This window comes from Castor canadensis, chromosome 6 (genome assembly GCF_047511655.1).
Source record: "Castor canadensis chromosome 6, mCasCan1.hap1v2, whole genome shotgun sequence".
Lineage (NCBI taxonomy): Eukaryota > Metazoa > Chordata > Mammalia > Rodentia > Castoridae > Castor > Castor canadensis.
In genome coordinates, this window is record NC_133391.1 from 82,489,181 (window position 1) to 82,510,192 (window position 21,012).

The window sequence follows — 21,012 nt, forward strand, 5'->3', positions numbered from 1 at the left end:
CGAGCTGTTGATGAGCAAGTCATTGTCATAATAAAGCACGTTATTTCCTAAAAGTTATTAATGAAAATCCAATTGATATAAATGACTTCGTAATATCCTGAGAGATTCAGAAACAAAGGGCCCTGATCTGTTAGCTTGCTAAGTAACAGCTTCAGGTTGACTTAAATATAAGCAAATGCTAGTTTAAGAAGTCATTTATATGTTTTTTAAATATAAGCATCAAATCTCTAAAACATGCTCAAAGAATGAGAAATCTTAACTTTCAGTCTCATCCAGTCTCATCAATTCATACTCTAATTTTCTTTTTCAGGAATGAGGCAATTTTGAATTTTTGGTTCTGTAGGGAAATTTCACTGTTAGGTCTCCTACACAATCGTTGAGAGAACATCTGCAACATGAAACAAAACTCCTCTCACTTCCTAAGAAGCAAATGAGAATCAGAATCTTATACTGAGGGAAAATCCCTACAGTATGGGAATATGTATTCCTAGAGGTCACCAAAAAGCATGAGGTGTTGTGAAAAAGTGGTCATCATCTTTCTTTCCTTTCTGTAAAGGGCGAGATATACTCAGGTGTAGTGAGTTATATGGTCTCTATTGAAAATACTCAACTTTGCCTTGGTAGCTTGAAAACAGCCACAAACAATACATAAACAACTGTGTTTGACAGTGCACAGGCCTTTGGAAGATTTGCTCTGAAGAGCCACAGGTTGCCTGACTCCTGAAAACTGTTCTTTGAAGATTTAAATTTAGTTCCTTGGGGAATTAAGTTTCAAATTACTTTTTTAAAATGCATATTAGTTTTATGTATGTATCTCAAAGGAACCAACAATTGGCATTCAAATGAGTAAGAATATTAACATTAAATCCTAACTCTTTTATTAATAATCCCTTTTGACTAATGGTAAGGAATTACTTACACCCTTAAGTCAGCTGTTCCCACTCACTGAATTCAGAAGACATTTAAAAAATTTGAGGGATACAACAATGTCTATTGGAGATGGAATGAAGGACTACCATTTTGCCATTTTGACCTAACTACTTGATAAATGCACATACTAGAACATTATTTTGGTTTATAGATGACCATAAAATATTATTGAAATTAAGGGTCTCAGTAATCTAATCATGAGTATGTTATTGTGTAATCTATGCAACTGTAAATTAGCTTATTGCAGGCATATAAAGCAGGTCAGGTTAAAAGGAGGCAATTATGACAGTTTTCAATTTATGATCCTACTTAGTTGTTTCCTTTATAACAGGGATGAGCTATTATCCATATTACAAGAAAAAGACAAATGGTAAATTTTTAGCATTCAGTCGATTATCAGAGTTGGGCGAGAGCTTTGGGAAAACAATAGCTTTCAAAAAATTGTAATATAAGGTTTATTGTACTCAAGTAGTTTAAAATAATCTTTTAAATGGAAAATATATTTGATTAAAGATTGAATATCATTTATTCTAATCATATTAACCCAATGAATCAGCAAAGTTCAGATTGGACACAAATATTCCATACTGTAAGTTTTAGAAGAAAAATGTTATTTTGCAGTGTTTAAAGCTTCAAACAGAATTCTGGAGTAACAATTTTGTTAAATTTTTTTAACAATATTTCTTCATCTAGTCTGGGATGCTCCTACCAGGGCTTTAGAGGATCTCACTGTACTAAACGGTGAGCCTGATGACACAAGGATAAAACACTGAATTGGGACAAATAAGAGTAAATAAATGTAAGGAAAGAGCAAATGGTTGGTAGAATCTCATTTTACTATTGTTGGTTAAGGGCAATATCCCAATATTTAAAGGGATGAGAAGCGATGTTTTCCCACTTCACTAATTTGACCTCAATCAGGTTGGATGCTTGGAGTCTTCTCCAGAGCAGAGCCTGATTCTTGTGAACCCTTCCTTCCTTACCTGGACACTGGGTCAGGTGACAGGAAAGAAACTGAGTCATGAAGGAAACTAGAATCATGCAACCAAGCCTTCTGAGTATATCACAGAGTATTTATGAAAATAGTAATTTTAACCAATCATAAATTAATTTTGTTATTCTTCTCCAAGATAAGTATAAAAATGGTTGGGCTGAGATTACATTATTTGACCTAGGTATAGCCACAAGAATAAAGTTGCCTCTAACAGGTCAAAATGTAGAAAGATGAAATGCTGTATTTGTTATCATTGGAGTATATAGCTAATAGCTCTATGGAGTCCTCTCTCTCTTCTCTCTTTTTCTGTATTTGTCAAGGAGCTAGAAAGTCACCCTGAGTGTGTCAGGGGTATAAAAGGACAAAATTTAATAGGAAATTATTGGGTACATTTTTGTTTAGCATGAAGTTACAAATGTTATAATACCATATTGGAATTATATGTGCATAAATTAAAAAAAAAACACTGCAGACACACAGTCTAGTCATCAAGCAGTGTTCAACCGGTAAATGCTTAAATGTCAGCAATGACCCTGATCAGGAACATATCAATGATGAACATTAAGGAAATTGGAACATGTCCTAATAGGCCATAATTACAAGGATATTAGAAATCCTATTACATAAGTAACTGTCTGGAAACTTTTGTCTCAAACAGACCTAGATAGCCAGACTGAATATTCTACAATGACAAGTAAATTACATAATGGTATTATAATTATGTAATTGACTCTGCTCTGTATATTTGTCAATTATATATGTAGTCAACCTCCAAGAAAAATCTAGTGCCAATTTACTTTCCTGGCCTCTTTTTAAAAATGCTTGTGAATTGGCTTTGCAAGAATAATTCTGAAACAGAAGAAAAGGTTTATTAATTTTATACTTGCTTTTCTGGCATTTACTCCCCCCCAATTTTAAATGCAACCAGCTGCATTTTATTGCAATTTCCCCCCAATTTTATTGCAACCAATGCAATAAACACTGAATTATGAAACAATAGGGCTTTCTTGCAATCATCAGTATGGAGATAACCCACCACTCCTTACCTTGCATGTGAAATGGGCATTCCTAAACAATCTCAATTACAAAATATGTAAACATACTCCATAATTGAGGCTACCACAAGAGGCCAAGTACTCCTTTTTTTTATTAAATCTGTCACTAAAATGACTATAGAAACTTGACAATCATTGTAAAATCAGGGTGTAAAAAAAAAAAAATCCCCCAGCTTTTTTTTTTTTTTGAATGTGTATAATGGCAGTGCTCATTAAACCCTTCCATGGAAATCCAAAAATATCAACCAATGATCACATTCCTTTAGGAGGTAAGTGGCATAATATCACCATCACCATCCAATGCCCATCATGCAAATTTGTACAGTTAGGCAGATTTTTAGAAAGCCAGATTGTGTGACATATGGATGGTGTCCAGCTTAGTCCAAGCCTACGAAACTGGATTCTGTGTGTATATCCTTCTTCAGCATGGACGCATGGTTGAACCAAAGTAGATTTTGGTAAGCAAGAATACTGCTGGCTCTAAGGCAGTACTCAGGAGACCCTATTCCAGGGCTCAAAGAGAGAAATGCCAACGCGGCAATGCCAAAGAAAGTGTTGTTCTTTGAAATCATGTTGGGAAACACTTCTGAGGCACATGAACGGGCTGGCATAGCCAATAGGTGGTTTTGATTATTTTAGTCTATAACATTTCTGAAACATTCTCTTCTTGACCTCTCACCAACTCACCATTGTGGAAAACTGAGGCAGCTCAAATGCAAGCATAGAAATTCAAGTGTCACGTTGCTAAAATAGGAAGCACTCTAGACTAGTATTTTCTTATACAATATCCACTAGCTACATGTGGCTGGGGACAACTATCCTAAAGGTGTTAACATATACTCCTGATTTTGAAAACTTAGTATAAAAATAATTCAAAGTATTTCATTAAATATTGGCTATATATTCACAGAACAATTTAGATAGATTGGATTATAATATATTATTAATTTCTTTTTATTTTTTATAATGTGTCTAATGGAAAGTTTAAAATTACATGTGTGACTTATATTTATATTAGGCAGTACTGTTTTAGACAACAACTTGACAATCATCTTATTCTAATATCTATCTTATTTATGTGGCCCTGACAAATGAGCTCTTAACAGTTTGAGGAAACCAGTAGAATTATAATTAGACATTTTAAATGGGGGAAATAATGCAACACTGCCCTTCATGGCAAAAGAATCTAATTTATGTTTTGTAGCTGAACTTCTCAAAATAAAAGCCAATACTGTAACATGATAACTGTCAGCTCTGAAATGAGAAGTATTATTATTTGCTGAAATTAAAAAATACTTTGCTTTATGACTCCTTGCTAAGAGTAATGTTATGAAGTATTTTTTAAAATTAAGACTCTCTTTGTCTACCTTTATTTAGCTAAGTAATCTTTGAGATAGATAATATATTTCATTTTAACAAATAATTTAAATGTTGGCAGGTATTTCAGAAATCTATCCTTACATTGTAGCTCTATAAAATCTTTGAATAATTTGACTGAAATGACCATTTTTGTGAACATTTGACTTATTTCCCACTGAAAGGACTTACTATGTAAGTATTATCAGGACTTAATCTTTAACCTAAAAGTCAAAATTTAGAACTTCCATTGGTATTTAGATAATTCGATTTATAGTATAAAAGAGAAGAAATTACCCTCACACTCTTGAATATCACCATGTGCCATAATTTAAGTGAATAATTTTTAAAATGTGTATTGGCATTTGTATAATCCACAGGGCCAACCTGTGCAGACAGCCCAGTGTTGGGATGATAGACATCCTCCCTTGGAAACATGGGGTGGACTGGAGGGATGATGCGTCTGATCTTCCATTTGCTGACAAGATCCCTTTCCCTCCCTTTTTCCTCCTTTTCCCTCTTTCCATATATGGGACACTTACCATATGTACCTTTCAAGTCTCATGGGGAAAATTTGACCAGGAAGTAGATCTTTTTAAATGAGAATCTTAATGTTTAATGAAGTCATTCTTAAAGGTTGAAAATAATGAGCCCTTTATAACACCCAAAATGAGAATTCTGAGAGGGAACAATTAAAAGAGGAAGGAAGGAAAGATGAGGGTAAGCACTATTAATAAAAATTAATCAAAACCAAAAATTACCTGAGCTCAGATGAATCACTCTATTAGGGCCTTTCCCTCCCTATCAACAACCTGTCAGATCTCTTACTGTGGAATACAAGAAGCCCCTACCTTGCCTCCTTCTCATGAGAATAGTGGATGATTTATGCTTGGAAAGCAGAATGTATCTTGACATCCAATAGCCTACAGAACCCAGAGATTTTACTTTTCAATAACAAATTGAAGAAGGAGCCAAAAGAATTTAAGATCTCTTATTTTTAAGGATCTCATTTTTATTGTCTGTATTTTGAACTTTAAAAATAATCCTTTATTAAAATCAAAAAAACCTATAAAATGTAATAAACAATTATTTTGATAAAATGTTTATTTCACCTCAACTAGAAGTTTGAGATATTTGGACTTAGTGATATTTCTTTTGGGGGAAAAAAATCTTCCAATGAAAGTCAAAGAAAAAATATTTTTTTCTAGGAAAAAAATCAAAATGTAGTTATTAGATCTAATGATCTAGCTTCTCAATAGTCTTATTTTAAATCAGTATTTTTTTAATTTATTGTTGTTTCTGCTTATTCTTTAAGATACATAAAATTTTACATTGCCCTAAGTGTCTTGTCATGGAAAATTTTAAAACTTTGCAAAAATATGGGCTCTTCCATTCCAAGTATGAGAAAAAGATGTACTAGCTTTTCATAATTAGTTCATAAATAGTGTATCTAGATAGCCATCAATTGGAGAGGAATTGCTTTTGTACACAATGTTTCCTTACTCTTGTAAAAGCAATAGTGAATGATCTGGTAATGGATACGTTCTCATTCTATTCAGACATTTTGGCACCAATCTGTGGAATAGTTTTCTAAACATTTGACACTTGTTAACTATAGTTATTCCATAAAAACATTGAAATCTGAAAAGTTGTATAAATTCACAAATACAATTTTATCTGGAAAATGAAAAGTAATCAGTCTTATCTTTGCATGTCTAAGTTCCAGTTTGAGCTCATTTTCTTCACTAAATTTCTTTTTCTTACCTAAGTTTGGTCCACCTGAGGGGTAGGGCATCTTCTTAGAGAGCGGGTGAAGAAAAAAACAGAAAAGGAAACTTAGGATGAGTTTGTAAAATACTTTCTCTAGGATTGCAAAATGGCAGAATTTTATGATAATGCATCTTGATTACTATTATACAAGCGTGTAAGAAAGAGTAAAATAAAGACTTTCTTCACATAAGCTTTAGGGGCATCTGAATCCATGACTCTTGTAATGCTCCAATGCTCAAATGGAATTGTTTTGCACATACTGTACAACTACCACTTATAACCATCCCCATTTAAACAACTGAACACACTAATGATGAAAAGTAAATACTGGAAAAGTCATGAAAACATGTCTAGCACAAGCTAGAATTAACTGAGTGGTATTTCAAAGGAATTACTGTCTTTGAGAAAATCCAGAGGATGTGGAATGGCTAAGTTTTCAAAGGAAAATCAATTTTCTACAATTCACTTCAAATTTGTGCCACTGGCTGTTGAAAATGTATGTTGTTAAAGTACTGTGTTTACTTTTAACTTCAAATTTAACTCATCAGTATTAGGTATCCATTACATGCCATAGAAAACACTATTATTTATAAAGCAGTCACATGCATTGAAGTTAGGATTACCAACTGACATATATGTATTTTTTTTGCACCTCAAAACAAAATCACGTAATGCATATCATGCTTCCACATCTTCCTTGCTGAAGGACAAAGTACCTAAAATGCCATTGCTTTGTCTCCAGATCTGAAAGGAGCTGATTTAGTACTCTGGCAGGATCACATCTTGCTGTGGAACTCCGAGTCCCACAACAGGGTTTTCCTGTTCTTCTTTGGAATCTGTTGTTTCCTCCACAGTCTTCAGTGGCTCCTCCCCTGGGCTCTTCTCTATTGCAGGGTCATCCACCTTGATCCCATCCTCCAGTGCCTTGGGCACCATCCGGAAGGCCTCCTCAGCATTCACATCTGCATCTTTCACCTCCTCTGAGGGCTGCACCTTCATCAGCTCAGCCTCTTGATCCTCAGCTGCCACTTGGGCCCCATCTCCTTGAATCTTCTTTGCTTCTGGAAGAGTTTTGCTGTCCTCTTTGCTATCCTGGGTTGGAGATGGTTCTTGGTTGGCCTTGTGGCTTTCCTGGATGCTGCCATGGCTACTGCTGGCACTTCCCAACCGGGAAGAGGCCACAACAGCCTTCACAGCTGCCTGGTTTAGAAACAGAGAAGTGTCAAGTGTTACTCCATTTATAACCCCAAATCAGTATTCCACCCTACTTTGTTTTATGGAGTATGTTTTACAGGTTAGTGTTCAATCTTCCAAGATCGTTGGAGAATGAAAGACAAAATCTCTTTAATCCCAAATCTGAATATTTAATCAACTGAAAACCTGGTAAGATATGTTTGCCCAAGGACGATTAGACTAACATTTTAAAATATTTCCCAAAGTATGTGTTTTATGGAACACTAGTTCTATGGATGTTGGTAAGCATTGTGGTTATAAAAGAGTTTCATGGTTAAATTAACTTGAGAAATGCTGGGTTAAGTCAATGTTATTTAACCCATGGTATTTCAAATTATTTTGACCATGGAGCTCTTCAGATTAATTTAATCTCTATTTTCCTTTGAAAAATGGCTGATTAAGACCCTTATTTTGAAACTCTAAAATTCTCTGCTTTGATAGTTAGTTTAAATATCATTGTCATAGAGAACCAACTAATCTCTATTCCATCTGCATTCTATAAAATAGATATATTTTGCTGAATAATTTTCTGTGTTATTTAAAAATTTTAGTTTTTTGCCAAATATAATATTTGTATTATGAAATATAGCTCCAAATATTCTTTCCCAGTTTTTACACATTCAGAAAGAAAATAACTCTCTGAATAGAAATCAATTACTTGAACAATGGCTTATTTAGATGAGAAGAAGCAATAATACATTTGGCAAGTAACATTCAAAATATAACATGCTTATTAATAGTGAATTTATGAGAATATAATAAAACTGTAAGTGGCTTTATGTCAGCATTGTTGGGATTTCAAAACAAAATTTTCCCTTGATGCCATAGGAAATGAATAGTACTAGAGGAAGAAAAAAATTATCTTTTTAAAAAACAAAACAAAACATGTTACTTTACCTTAAGCTTGCGCCGAGCATTGAATTCTTGGAGCTTCTTTTGAGCGGTATCCATATGCACAAAGTTTGCTGCTTTACCTGTGACCCACGGGTGCTGGAGGGCTTGAAATGTAGTCAGTCGTTTCTTAGGATCCAAGACAATTAATTTTTTGACCTGAAAGTATAAAAAAACATAGACTCAGGGAATCATGTATAGTGAGATAAACTTGCCCTCAGCATATGAACTTCTAGGCCTTGTTGTATTTTCCTAACAGTAGCACTAAGTATATATTCAAAATAAGTGTTTTAGCCTCTAAGTGTTACTGTGAGTAGGACTGACTTCAGGTATCAGTAGCAGAAGGACCCCAGAAGACAGTGCTATACACTAACTGAGATGTTCTGGTAGAAATCAAAGGAATAGGTCCTGACTTGCCTGTAGACTAGACACTCTTTGAAGGCAGAACCAGCATCTGGATAATTCTAGGCTGCACCTTCTAATCACCTAGAATTCAGAACTTAAAATAAAGCTCCATGGTAACAGAATCATTCATGCATCATCATTTTTTCCATGGAGATTAAATGGCAAACAAAAAGGGCTAGGACCCCAGCTCTTATGACTACTATTCTATCATTCTCATGGGGTTTACTGTTCTTTCTCTTTAATCTTTTGAGGATACATAAAGAAATAAGCATAGAACTGGAATAAAAGCCATTTTAGAAACAAGGTAAAGAAGTCACTGGTTAAAGAACTAAATCCAACCAATGGCAACCCACTCTATGAGGCTTACTTCTGCTTGTGAAGATAGGCAGATAATAAATTGCCAGGAAGATCAACCAGTGAAATAATTCCTAGCTCTAAGATCAGAAGGGGTGACCTGATATGAGGGAGAGACTATTTGGAATCAAGAGGGTGTTTGAGCCCTGGCTATGCCTCTAATTCCTTTATAAATGCATTTTCTATGCATGTAAAATATCTTAAGAACTCAGGTAGTCCTTTTAATAACTTCAGAATTTGGAAGCCTTAGCTCCAATTCACTAGGGAAGGGTTGAAGGAAGCTCGAAGATTTAGCTACTTACCCAAGGTCAGCCAATTTGTCATCAATGGACCTTGAATTCAAGCTCAGGTCTGCATCATCTCAAAGCTCACCTGTGACCAACACCTCAGAATGTTTCTCTCTGGACTTTGGCCAAATGAGGGCCTTTGGATGATTTAAAATCAAAGGTCTTTCAAACTCTAAGAATCTGGAAAAGCTACCACTATCAAGCGGCAAGTCGAATAAGGAATAAACAGTATCCGGCTCTTTTTTCACTTGTTTTCTGTAATATTTGCAAGTGAGTATGTGTTTGGGGTAGAGACACTGGATTAGCAGGGGGCAAAGACCTCTGGACCATTCGTAGAGTGTACTTGAGAAGGGCACAAAAAGCAGCAAAAAGGGAGGCCAGAAAGGAGATTGTGGCAGTGGTCCAGGTGGAAGAAGATGCTGGCTTGGACTAGGATAGTGGTAGTGGAGGAGGAAAGAAGTAGATGGAGAGGAGAGACACTGAAGAGTGGTGGATGACACCCACACATCACGCACATGGCCTTCCTTCCCAGTCTCACTGGAAAGTGATGGGTCACAAGAGATCTGTTCCATAAAAGAACATGGTGGGAAAGGAAGAAATGTTTGAAGGGAAAAGCGTCCTGAGAGGAAGTCTGGAGACCTGAGTCAGATCTAATAATGTCTTTCTGCTGGTAAGCTGTGGGATGTTGGTCAGTCATATCTCTCTTGTCTTTAGCATATTTGTCTTTAAAATGATGGAAGACTAGATGACTCATAAGATTCCCCTAACCTTTTAGGATTCAAGAAGTCAGCTTTTAGTTATTTCTGTGTAGTTTTTCTCTATGTGATCAATGGTGAATGTTTCAATTACAGGTTAGTGTGCTCCTTTTAGAAGCACGGTTCAGAGGGTGTTTCCTGAATGCAAATGAGCTTCAATATTAGCTTATGTGAGAAGCAATGTAAAACACACACTCAAAATGCACTGCTTGTATAACAGAACTTATTTATGGTGCCAACAATGCACAATGAGCCTTGTGTTATTGTCAGGATATTTTAATAAGTTTGAATGAAATTAAAGGAATTGAATGGAATTTATTTCAAATACATCTAAATCTAGGTAAACAAGTCATGTGAAGAGAGAATTTTGTGTAATTGATGTTTCGATTCACCAAGCATAGTGTTTGACAAAACCATGGCTCTATATTTATCAGGTAGTAAAAACTCATTAATACTGCAGTACGTGTAATTTGTGATAACTCAGGTAGTGGTGTGTCAAAACATATCTACTTTTCATTCCCAATAAGAAAAATGCATTAGTGTGCATTCTTATTAAAATATCTTAAAATTATATAGAAATATAGAATTGTGGCATGTTTTTAAAATGTCATTTCCCATTAATTAGTTTAAAATGAACTTATTTCATTCTATTTTGGTCATACTTACCAAGTCCTTGGCATTTAGAGATACTTCATCCCACCAGGGGGAGATAAAGTAATATTCACAATTCAGAATTCTCCTGAACATGAACTGATCACCTCTTTCATCATAGAATGGTTCAAATCCACAGAGTCTAGAGGGAAGAAATATAAGGAGTAAAGTATCTTTAAAAGACTATGTATAGCTTATAAAATTTCTATAGAAATTCAAGACTTCCTTTTTCATAGCTTCCTACTATGAAACAAATCTATTCAGTACAAGCATGTGATTGCTTTGTCATAATTCACTATCGATAGTGTAAAACACAGTTGCCTCTCCAGGAAGAATAGTGGAATAGATTTCCTAAAAAAGCTATAACAATAATAATAATGGCACAAAAGAACAACAGTAGTAATAGCTAGTACTATAGGCATCATGATAAAGATTTTTCCATGGATTTGTGTGTGTGTGTGTGTGTGTGTGTGTGTGTGTGTGTGTGTGTGTTTGAAAGAGAGAGAGAATTAAAAGGACAGAGCCTCTTTCTCTGGTAGATGGTGAAGTACTCACGTCACACATTTTTTGATCAACATCTAGTCTTTCTACCCCTTAAGCTTCTCTCCATAAAGGAGATATATAATGAAAAAAAAATTACAAGGGAAATTGTATCTTCTTATTGATGCCAACATGGTAGACTTTGTAAGGGATGTGTACAAAAACCTTTATTCTGATGATATTCCTTGTACTTTAGAGAAAAAAGAACCTCAGTTTTTGTACAACTGAAACAGTTTTAGTGGAAACAAACCCAATTGTGAAGATGTTTGAAAATCCAGAAATTACAAGGCAAACATAGTCAATTAGGGATGGTTGGATGCTCTTTGGTTTGTCTGGCAGACAAGTGTGAAGTTAGGCAGGAATATCTACACTCTTCAAGTATGACAATTCTGGTATGAATGCGGGAATCATTCAGGAGTAGCAGGGTACTTTTACTTATATAGAGTATTGGTTCCAGCAACAGTTAGAAATGCTTTAAGTTCTCTCTGGGGAAAGTGGTCTTTGAAGTCTTAATGCAGAATTGGGATGCAGTCATGGAAGACTTTATACAGTTAAAAGAAACCATATGTAATAATTCTGTAACTTCTCCACTCCAGCCTCTTCAGCAGCAGATATGACTCATGCACGGCCTCTGTTTTCCTCAACCACCCCAAATGTCACCATAATTGTATCGATCTCTTCCCTTACCACTGCTCACTAAAATTCACAATATTCTCCACTGTTTGACCACTGCAGTCATAACAAAGATGTGTGAAAGTCTTGGCAGGTGTTATGTGATCTAATGAAAGTTATTCAACAGGGTCTTACACATATAAAGACCCAATAACAGAATTTGTTGAGTGCTTATATGTTAACTTTGACTTTGATGTGGCTTGGCAAGCAAGGTGATTGTCTGGGATTACCAAGTCTTCACTGTCCAGAGATGGGTGGAAGTTCTGAAATCTCTAGGGACCAAAAGGGAACTGCAAAAGACAGAGTGCATGCCAGGCATACACTGCCCTTAAAAAGAATGGGGGGAAATAAAAGTTTAAAATCTCTCTTTTCAAATGCAGATGAAAAATTCAAGTGCATCCAAAAATGACAGGCTTCTAGAAAGAAGTAGTTTCTTACATCCTTGTGTTCATGGAATGTCTTATTGGGAAAGTCTTTGAAATATTCCAAATATTCTGGAGCCAGCCAGGAAAAGACAAGGCTGGGGAGTGCTAAGGCTTACACCAATGCATTCTCCTCTGCCCTCCTGTATCACTCTGCACAGAGAATCCTGCTCCTGACCTACTTGTGGAAGGGATGCATAAGCGCAGAGGAGTACACGTTCCTGCCTTGACAGGAGGTAGTTTCAGCTTTGTCTGACCCTCCCAGCCCTCTACAACTCAAGAAAAGTGTGGGCAGTTGCTGGTGTCATGGAGAAATTAGCCAACTTTGCACACTTAGTTTAGGAAGTTCCTTACATTTCCCTTTGTGAAAATCTAGACACAAAAATGATACTTTAGAAGTTACAGATCCTGATCCCTTTTCTTTCTTCTCAGTCATGTTGGTAACTTTGTGCTTTGGTGACAGAGGTAAAAATTTTATGTTGTGTCAGCCTGAAATGCCAAAAATGGAAAAAATGTGACCCAGAATAGCAAACACATAAACACTTGGTGGAAAACCCTTCTGAAATGGCAATATTAATCCTAACAGAGTTTAGGAGGATACTGGGAAGTAGGAATGTGTTTTACAGGACAGCTTCCAGCCTTTGGGAGGAACTGTAGTGTTGAAAGCTGAAGGAGAGGGTTTGAACTTCTGATGCTATCTGATTGTGCTCTGATCACTGCAGTAGTCAGAGGCCCAGTCCTGCAGCTTTAAAAGGTAAAGGGATCAGAATTCCTACGAGAAACACAAGGATGGTCTTTGTCTCCAAACTAAAGTCCTTTTTCAAAATAGTGAAGCCATAGCTGGTGGTGACAAGCTTGAACTTTGAAGAATAGCACAACATGTTGAAATGTAGCAGTAGTGAAAAGATGAAGGACAAGAGGGAGAGCAATGTAGTAAGTATTGACAGTAAGAATCAAACCTGCATTCATGGCTGTACGAAAGCATAAGCCTCAGAATTTATGTACATAAAAACAAGTGGCAGTAAAACAGATGCCTCAGCATTTGGAAGGTGAAGACATGGTATGACTGATGTTCACAGTGTGGCTTCATTGTAATATTTACTTTCACAGGAAGCATCAGCAAAACAGATCCTTAGGTCTACCTCTTCATCCAGTTACTTCTGTGTTTGGCCCCCTCTTTGGTTCTAAACCACTTGGTGCAATGCAATGAGTCAGGTGTCAGTTATAGTCTCGGGTCACCAACACCAGCTGAGTGCTCATCAAAACTGAACCGGTGTAGTAAAGAACACACATAAGTCCAATGGCATGATCCATAGGGGAAAATGTGCCAGGTGGACTTCGTCAATTATTAATGTACTGCAGATTAAGTGAGAAATCCCCAGGTAGAGGGGCTAACAGAAGGTAGGTAGAACCAAAGGGTATTAGCTGTAAGCAGCACTCTTGTTTTCATATTGGGAACTATTACCTTATTTTCAATAAAAAACTATCAGTTAATATCCTTAAATGTATAAAGATAGAAAAAATATGAAAAATGGTTTGTATAATTTGGTAATGGAGAGGGAAAATTAATTTAATGATGTTTAAAGTTATCTTCAAGGTTATAATAAAATGTTTCTCAAATGATCAAATTTTCCCCTTTCATTTCCCCATGTCAGTATCCATTTCATGGAATTTTACTTATGGAATGAGTTTTCCAGTTTTTTAGGGTGAATGTAACTTAATGTCCTACTTCCATCTCTTCAAGATCTGTTATACTATTAGTGCCTTAAACCTTCCTAGTAACATTTCAACATGGAATTGTAATCAGGTGCGTGTATATTTTAGGGGCAAACCTGAGTTCTTATTTGTGTAGTTTACTTTTTCACTTCATGAGAAAGTGCATATTTTCTACATAATTCAGGAAATGATGTTCTTTTCTCTAGTATAAAAGAGATCTCAGATACAAGTAGAAGGAATTCTACATCATGGCCAAGAATTTGTTTTCATGATTTAAGCACTGAGAGTGGCAAAAAGAAATTACTTAACAGTTTGCATTTATATACAAAAAAAAAAAAATGGTTGTCTCTTTCTCTGAATTCTTCTCAAGTCTTCATACATTCTAGAAGCACAGGAAATTAAACAGAATATATTTTAACATTACATATTAGCAGATGCTAGTTTTTGGGTTGTTTGTTAAACTTTTTGTCTTGGTCACCAACAAATGTCTACATCTGGGTGAACTTAGAGTTCACTAACTTGCTTGAAGGTTCTCCCAAAGTTACTTCATTCCTAACCCATATGGCTTGGACATTGCACTTTATGAGATCACTATTGAAAACAAAAGGAAACAAAGCAAAGCAAAGCAAACAAAACAAAAACAACTCTTTCTTCTATGGATTGAATTGTATCCCTTCCAAAATTTATGAGTTGAAACTATAACACCTAATATAATGGTATTTGGAGATGGAGTTTTAGGAAGGTGATTAGATTTAGATACAGTCCTTAGAGTGCTGCCCTTATGAGAAGAGACAGTTCTCTCTCTCTCTCATTTTCTGTCTCTGTCTCTCTCTCTCCCCCTGCCATGTAAGGTCACAGTGAGAAAACAGTTTTCTGCAACCCAGGAAGAGATCCCACACTAAAACCCAACCATACTAGCACCCTAATCTTGGATTCCAGCCTCCAGAACTGTGAGGAAAATAAATGTCTGTTATTTAAGCCATCCACTCTGTGTATAATGCTTTAGCAGCTTGAGTAAGACTAAAACACTCTCTTTGGAACCCTCTAAAATCTTTTTATAGATTTGAATATTATGGATTCCAAAAAACTAACTCTGCATTACCATCTAAATGGCAAACCAATGTGCTCGTTTTGGATTAAACTCTTGAACTCACTGATATCTTGCATTTTAGTTTTTCTACAGTAATCTTCCAGACACTCTCCTGGTTTATGATTTTCCTCATTATTACTTGCAATTCCACCATCAAGTTGGCAAATTTCCTGAAACTTTTTATTTTTTATTAGACAGTAGCTCAGTAATCTAGTTTGAGATACCAGACAGTAAAATATTTAGCTGATTTTTTTCCCCTGAGACAAATTTATATAGGATATTAAACCCAAGGTCCTTGAAAACCTAACAGATACAAAACAAAATTGATAGCCAAAATATAGTTAAAATATTATGATAAGAAATGTACCAGTTTGAGCTGAGTACTGGTGGTGTGCTCCTGTCATCCCAGATACACAAGTGGCTGAAATCCAGAGGATCACTGTTCTAGGCCAGCCTGGGCAAAAAAAGTTCTCAAGACCTTTTTTTTCTCAATAGAAAAATGCAGGGTGTTGTGGCATGGACCTATCGTTCCAGCAACTGCAGGAAGTGTAAAATAGGAGAATTGTGGTCCAGGTGAGCCTGGGCAAAAAGCAAGACCCTATCTCTAAAATAACCAGAGCAAAAGGGTTGGAGGTGTGGCTCAAGTGGTTGCTAAGCAACTGTGAAGCTCTGAGTTCAAACCCTAGCATTGATGAAGAAAAAAAAAGAAAAAAGTGTATCAGTTTGTAATTGGTTAAGAAATAGTTATTTTCTCCCTCAAAAGGACTAATAATCTATTTTAGACAAGGTGCAAGCAAACAAAACAAGAGAATGTGAATTGTTTCCCAAATCTGCTGTACATTACATAAAAAATGAAATACAGAAAAGTTCCAGACAAAAGTTCTATTCTTAAGAAAATTACAAAGTAAAAAAGCAATATTCATTTTGAGAAAATTCTATCACTAATTACATTTAATATGAATAGAAAATCAGAAAAAGTCTAACAGTAATCTTGGTTTTTATGAGAACTACTGATACCCAGAAAATGTTATGCAGGGGCAAACAGTTTGCATAAAGATTGCTTTTCTTCACTTACAAGATGTAGGTGATTATTCCTACAGACCACATGTCCACCTCAGGTCCATAGGCACAGCCTCTGAGAATTTCCGGTGCTGCAGAAAGAGTGAAAACAGTGTTAAATTGGAGCTTACATTCAACATTCACATTTTAGTAACAGCAATGGAGAAGAAACAAATTCATCAACCAAACTTCAGAACCAACCTATTCTCAAACCACAGTGTGATGCTACAAATTGCTACATATATTTTAGTATTTGTATATATTTATGTACCCCAAACACAGGGATACATAAAAATAATGCTATTAATGATAAGATTCTACATTGGAGAATCATGATATTGCTCAACTCAGACAGACAAAGGTATATCTCTGCTACAGCAGACACCTTACTTCAAAGGGAGCTTTTCAGATATGAAAGGAAGAAATGAAAGTTAAGCAGAGTAAGGGGGAAAAAAGCAAAATTATGCTGCCTTGCAATCCAGAACTGCTTAAAGTAGGGGATGCCCAGCGAGTGTGTGAGTCTACCTGCAGGTTGGGTGGTAACCAGAGCACATGGTGGGAAGGAAGGACAAATCTCTAGTGATGGGACAGGAGCTGAGAGGGACCCTGGCATATGACCTGGCACTGACAGCTGCATGTAGGTCCCCAGACAGAAGCCATCCCCAGTCAGCTTGAAGTTTTAAACTGAGAAAGGGAGACTTCTCTGGGCACAATAGGGTGCTCATGTTAGTCTTATCTATTGCTCTGTAAAAGAAGGACTCTCAGCCATGAAATGACCCTGCAGTGGAAAATATTTTATATTTTTATTACCTTAGGGCTGTGAAAATGGGATGTTAAATGAGTGTGGTGGTTTGCACTAAGGACTGAGGGTTGTTGTCTGTTTGCCTAACTAAGGAAGAGGAAGGGAAGTGAGAGCTCAGCCATCCATGGAGGGACAGAGCTTAGGCCTATAGCCCAGAGCAGACATTCTTTTATGTTGAACAAAAGTGTTGTAGGTGACAGTGAGTCCCTGAGGAAGGAGCTGCTTGATGAATACCAAGGACTCCTTGAGGGAGGCTTTGGGGACAAGGACACCACATTCCTCCTCCAGGGGCTGCTGCAGAGCAAGTGAACCACATCCCCCGTTCACACAGGCTGGAAAAGTCACATTCAGTGTAGATCACCAAGGTAAGCTCTGGAAGGAGCCTGTCCTTAAGGGACTACATTTACTGGAAAGAATGCTGTGGATTTTCCACTGATGTCTTTTAGTTCTATCCTCCACTCTACCTCTTTCCAATCATGACTTTCTCTTTCCCCATAGAAACTGTGTTACATAAAGCATAGGAGACCAAGAGCCTGCACCGTGAAATGAGGGTGTGCTTGCAAGCATTAAGTCAGCAAGAGGTGCCCTTCAAAGAATCATGTCTGGATCCAAGAAGTTTTTCATATCTACAGTTGATTTATTCCTAGAAAATTCTCCTTTTAACATTTAATTAACAAAATGAAGAAAAATGTGTGCTCAATGTCAACATCTTCCACTCCATCAGGTTAGCTTTCATTTCCTGGGACAATCTGTACCTCCCAGAAGGTGCCTTTGAGCCCCAACAGTGAACTCCCACTTGCAAATGCTTTGTTTATCACAGTACAAAGGGAGCTGGCTGCCACTTCCAGGAGAGCTCTCACTCCTGTCTTAGTCTCTGGGAGCTGTTCCAGACAGGGAGCTGGAAGCATGCATATTGAGCAGGCCTGGTTAGTGTGCACCAGTCCTTCTTCACTCAAGTCTTCACATCAGTGATCTCATTTAGTCTAAAATGTTATCAGTCCCCACACTGAGATTTAATCATATATATAGAAATAGGTTGGAAAGAATTGTTTACATTTTTGTCGTTTTATTTTTCTTTTTACCTTTCAAATCTAAGTGTATTAGACTAGATGAGTTCCAGGTTTACCTTGAGTTTTAACCTGCTACCTTCTGTTACTAGTAAAGAATTAGTTACTTCTCATCAAGCAAGGAGAGAGGACAAGCATAAACATCCTAACCCAAAGAATTTGCGAGCTTGCACTTCCCTTATCCTGCTGGAGCAGCTACTGAACTTGCTGCTTTGAAATGAAATCAACCCTCCTGTCTTGTGCTGGCCAGAGACACTCCCTGGCATGGGGCAGGTATCTTCTCTGGCCATTTCTCTTAGCTCCCTGCCCAAGACCCTTGACAGGTGTGAATACCCTGGGACGCAGTACTTTTTGGACTCACTCTGTAGAGCACCTGAATTTCTTACCCAACACACAATATCTCATTTCCCTTCCCAGCACTGGGTGCAAAAATCCTCTCCAGATGCAATTTATTTTTGTAAGACATTATGCTGTAATGTGACTAACCTTGTAACATGAAAGGCTAACTTTCCCAGTCTCTCTGTTTTTCTCTCTCTCTCTCTCTCTCTCTCTCTCTCTCTCTCTCTCTCTCTCTCTCTCTCATGTTTTCAGTACTGGGGATTCGACTCAGGGCCCCATGCAAGGCAAGTGCTCTACCATTTGAGCTATGCCCCAGTCTTTTTGTTTTTATTTTGGTTTTGAGGCAGGGTTTCACTAGCATTGCCCTGGCTGGCCTTGAACTCTCAATTCTCCTGCCTCTGTCTCCTGAGTAACTGGGACAACAGGTATGTACCACCATGTCTGCCCTCCCCACTCCAAATATTTTTTTTAAAGAACTTAGGATATTTTAATCATAATATGATTATAAATCAAAGTCTAAACTCCCAGATGCAATTAGATACCACTCTCATAGCCCTCAAATATTTTCAATTACTAGTATTTATGATCTTGACTTTCTTCAGAATCAGCAGAATTCACTCCTGTAAAAAAATTTTTTCACAGTAAGTTTCAGGCTCTGGCACTCCAGTGGTTCAACTCTTCTTGGGATCCAGTGTCTTCACCAGTACTTCTACTAATTTGTGGTCTCCTTAGAGTGAGGGATAGTTGGCTGCCTTTTATTTCGTTCAAGAAAAGAAATCAGCCTTTTAATGCTATAAGCACTTGGTTGTCGTTCATATCTTTTCTTACCTAATTACCAAAACAAACAAACAGTTGGGGGAGAAGAAATCATTTCAAGTATGAAACAGATCTTTTAAAATACTTCAAGCTGGGCACCAGTGTAATCCTAGCTACTCAGCAGGCAAAGATCAGGAGGATCATGGTTCGAATCCAACCCCAGAAAACAGTAACCAAGACCCTATCTTGAAAGAACCTATCACAAAAAAGTGCTGGTGGAGTGGGTCAAGGTATAGGCCCTGAGTTCAAACCCCAGTACTGCAAAAAAAACAAAAATGTACTTTAGGGGCTGGGGGGGAAGTAGCTTAGTGGTAGAGTGCATGCTGAGTATGCTTCAGGCTCAGGGTGAGATCCCCAGCACCAAAACACAAACAAACAAACAAAAATTTTATGCCTTCTGAAACATCAGTAATCACTTACTGATTTTCTAGCTGCTTTCTTCAGGTTTTTAAAAATTCTTTTTATTACCATATTATTGTTGTACTGGGGGTACATTGTGACATTTACAAAAGTGCTTATTACAATATATCTTAGTTAAATTCACCCCTCCATCTTTCTCTTTTATTCCTTTTCCCACTATTATTAGAATAGTTTCAACAGGACTCATTTTTCCATTTTCACATAAAGGACATAATGTTTCAAAGTTTTTTGCCACTTCCTAAGATCACCTTTTATCCATGTTGTTCTCCCCAAACACCAAATGTTACAGAGCTCCCTGGACACCTACTGTTCCAATATCCAGTCCAGTCTAGTTTTGGTAAATGCTTTTAGATTTCCAAGATGCCAGGCATATACTTTAAAAAAGCAGTTTTAACCTGAATATAAAAATTATGCAGAATCCAAGATTTATGCTATCTATTCACTAGCACCACCTAGACCACAGAGTGCTGATTTGTTTTTTAATAAGATGAGGGCACCATTGAAACATCTAGAGATTGAAAATTCATCAGCTATTGCAATGAATTATTATTTTATCAATTAAATTAACTGTAACCAGTTCTGGAATTGGCCCTAAAACTAAAAGCATACGGTATGGCCTATGGATACCTATACGCACCATTGGTGCTAGGTTTTCCACTCTTCATTGAAGAAAAACAAAGGGGTGATTTTAGTCATTGACTCCATGATCCTTTCCTACTACCTGAGTTAAACCTGCAGCATGGCATTGATATTAGAAGACTTCTCAAGTTACCATGAACTCTTTTGAGAAAAGCAAATCTGCAGGAGAGCAAGACGAGGGAAATCAAGAGGCTCATTTATTAAATATCTAATACTTATTAAGTACCTACTGTATGATGGGCATTGTGTTGGAGGTACTGAGGAAACAGTGGGGAACCACCATCACAGTGTTTACGGTTTGGTGGGGAGATAAATGTTAACTGGAAAAAAAAAAGTGGGGGGGGCTGGCGGTGTGGCTCAAGAGGTAGAGCGTCTGCCTAGCAAGAGTGACTGGAAGTTCTTAGAGGCAGGGTGTCTTTAATAGGGGATTGGACAGAGGGAGTAAAGTTTGAACCAAGATGTGAGGACCTAGAGAAATTAACTAGGCAAAGGGAGAGAGCAGTGAGTGAAGAAAGAGAGACAAGAGAGTTGCAAGTGAAGAAAGCCATCTATGCAAAGACCCTGTGGCTGGAAGGAGCAAGGAGCACGTGAAGAACTGAAGGAACCAGTGTGGCAGTAGCATGGCCCAGGGTACAGTGAGGTCCAGACATGGTGATGAGCTCCTGTGAAGCAGGCAGAGGTCAGACAGCAGATCTAATCCTCAGAGTTTTTCTTTGTTCTTAAACTCTGTTTCCATGTTAGTAATTCAA

General features: G+C 37.0%; 1 protein-coding gene and 1 pseudogene across 3 annotated transcripts in view; one reads left to right on the forward strand and one right to left on the reverse strand.

The window, feature by feature from the left end:
• Nucleotides 1-1,594: 1,594 nt before the first annotated feature.
• Nucleotides 1,595-21,012, reverse strand: part of Camk4 (calcium/calmodulin dependent protein kinase IV) — a 225,262-nt gene continuing 205,844 nt past the window's right edge. For all 3 annotated transcript variants that reach the window (XM_074076969.1, XM_020178863.2, XM_074076970.1), the window contains 4 exons: nt 16,197-16,272; nt 10,697-10,823; nt 8,236-8,388; nt 1,595-7,305 (listed from right to left, as the gene is read on the reverse strand). In XM_074076969.1, the coding sequence (XP_073933070.1) occupies nt 6,865-7,305; nt 8,236-8,388; nt 10,697-10,823; nt 16,197-16,272 (797 nt within the window). In that variant the 3' untranslated portion in view covers nt 1,595-6,864. The remainder of the gene's footprint in view (nt 7,306-8,235; nt 8,389-10,696; nt 10,824-16,196; nt 16,273-21,012) is intronic.
• LOC109696026 (eukaryotic translation initiation factor 3 subunit E pseudogene) lies at nt 11,221-12,109 on the forward strand (annotated as a pseudogene).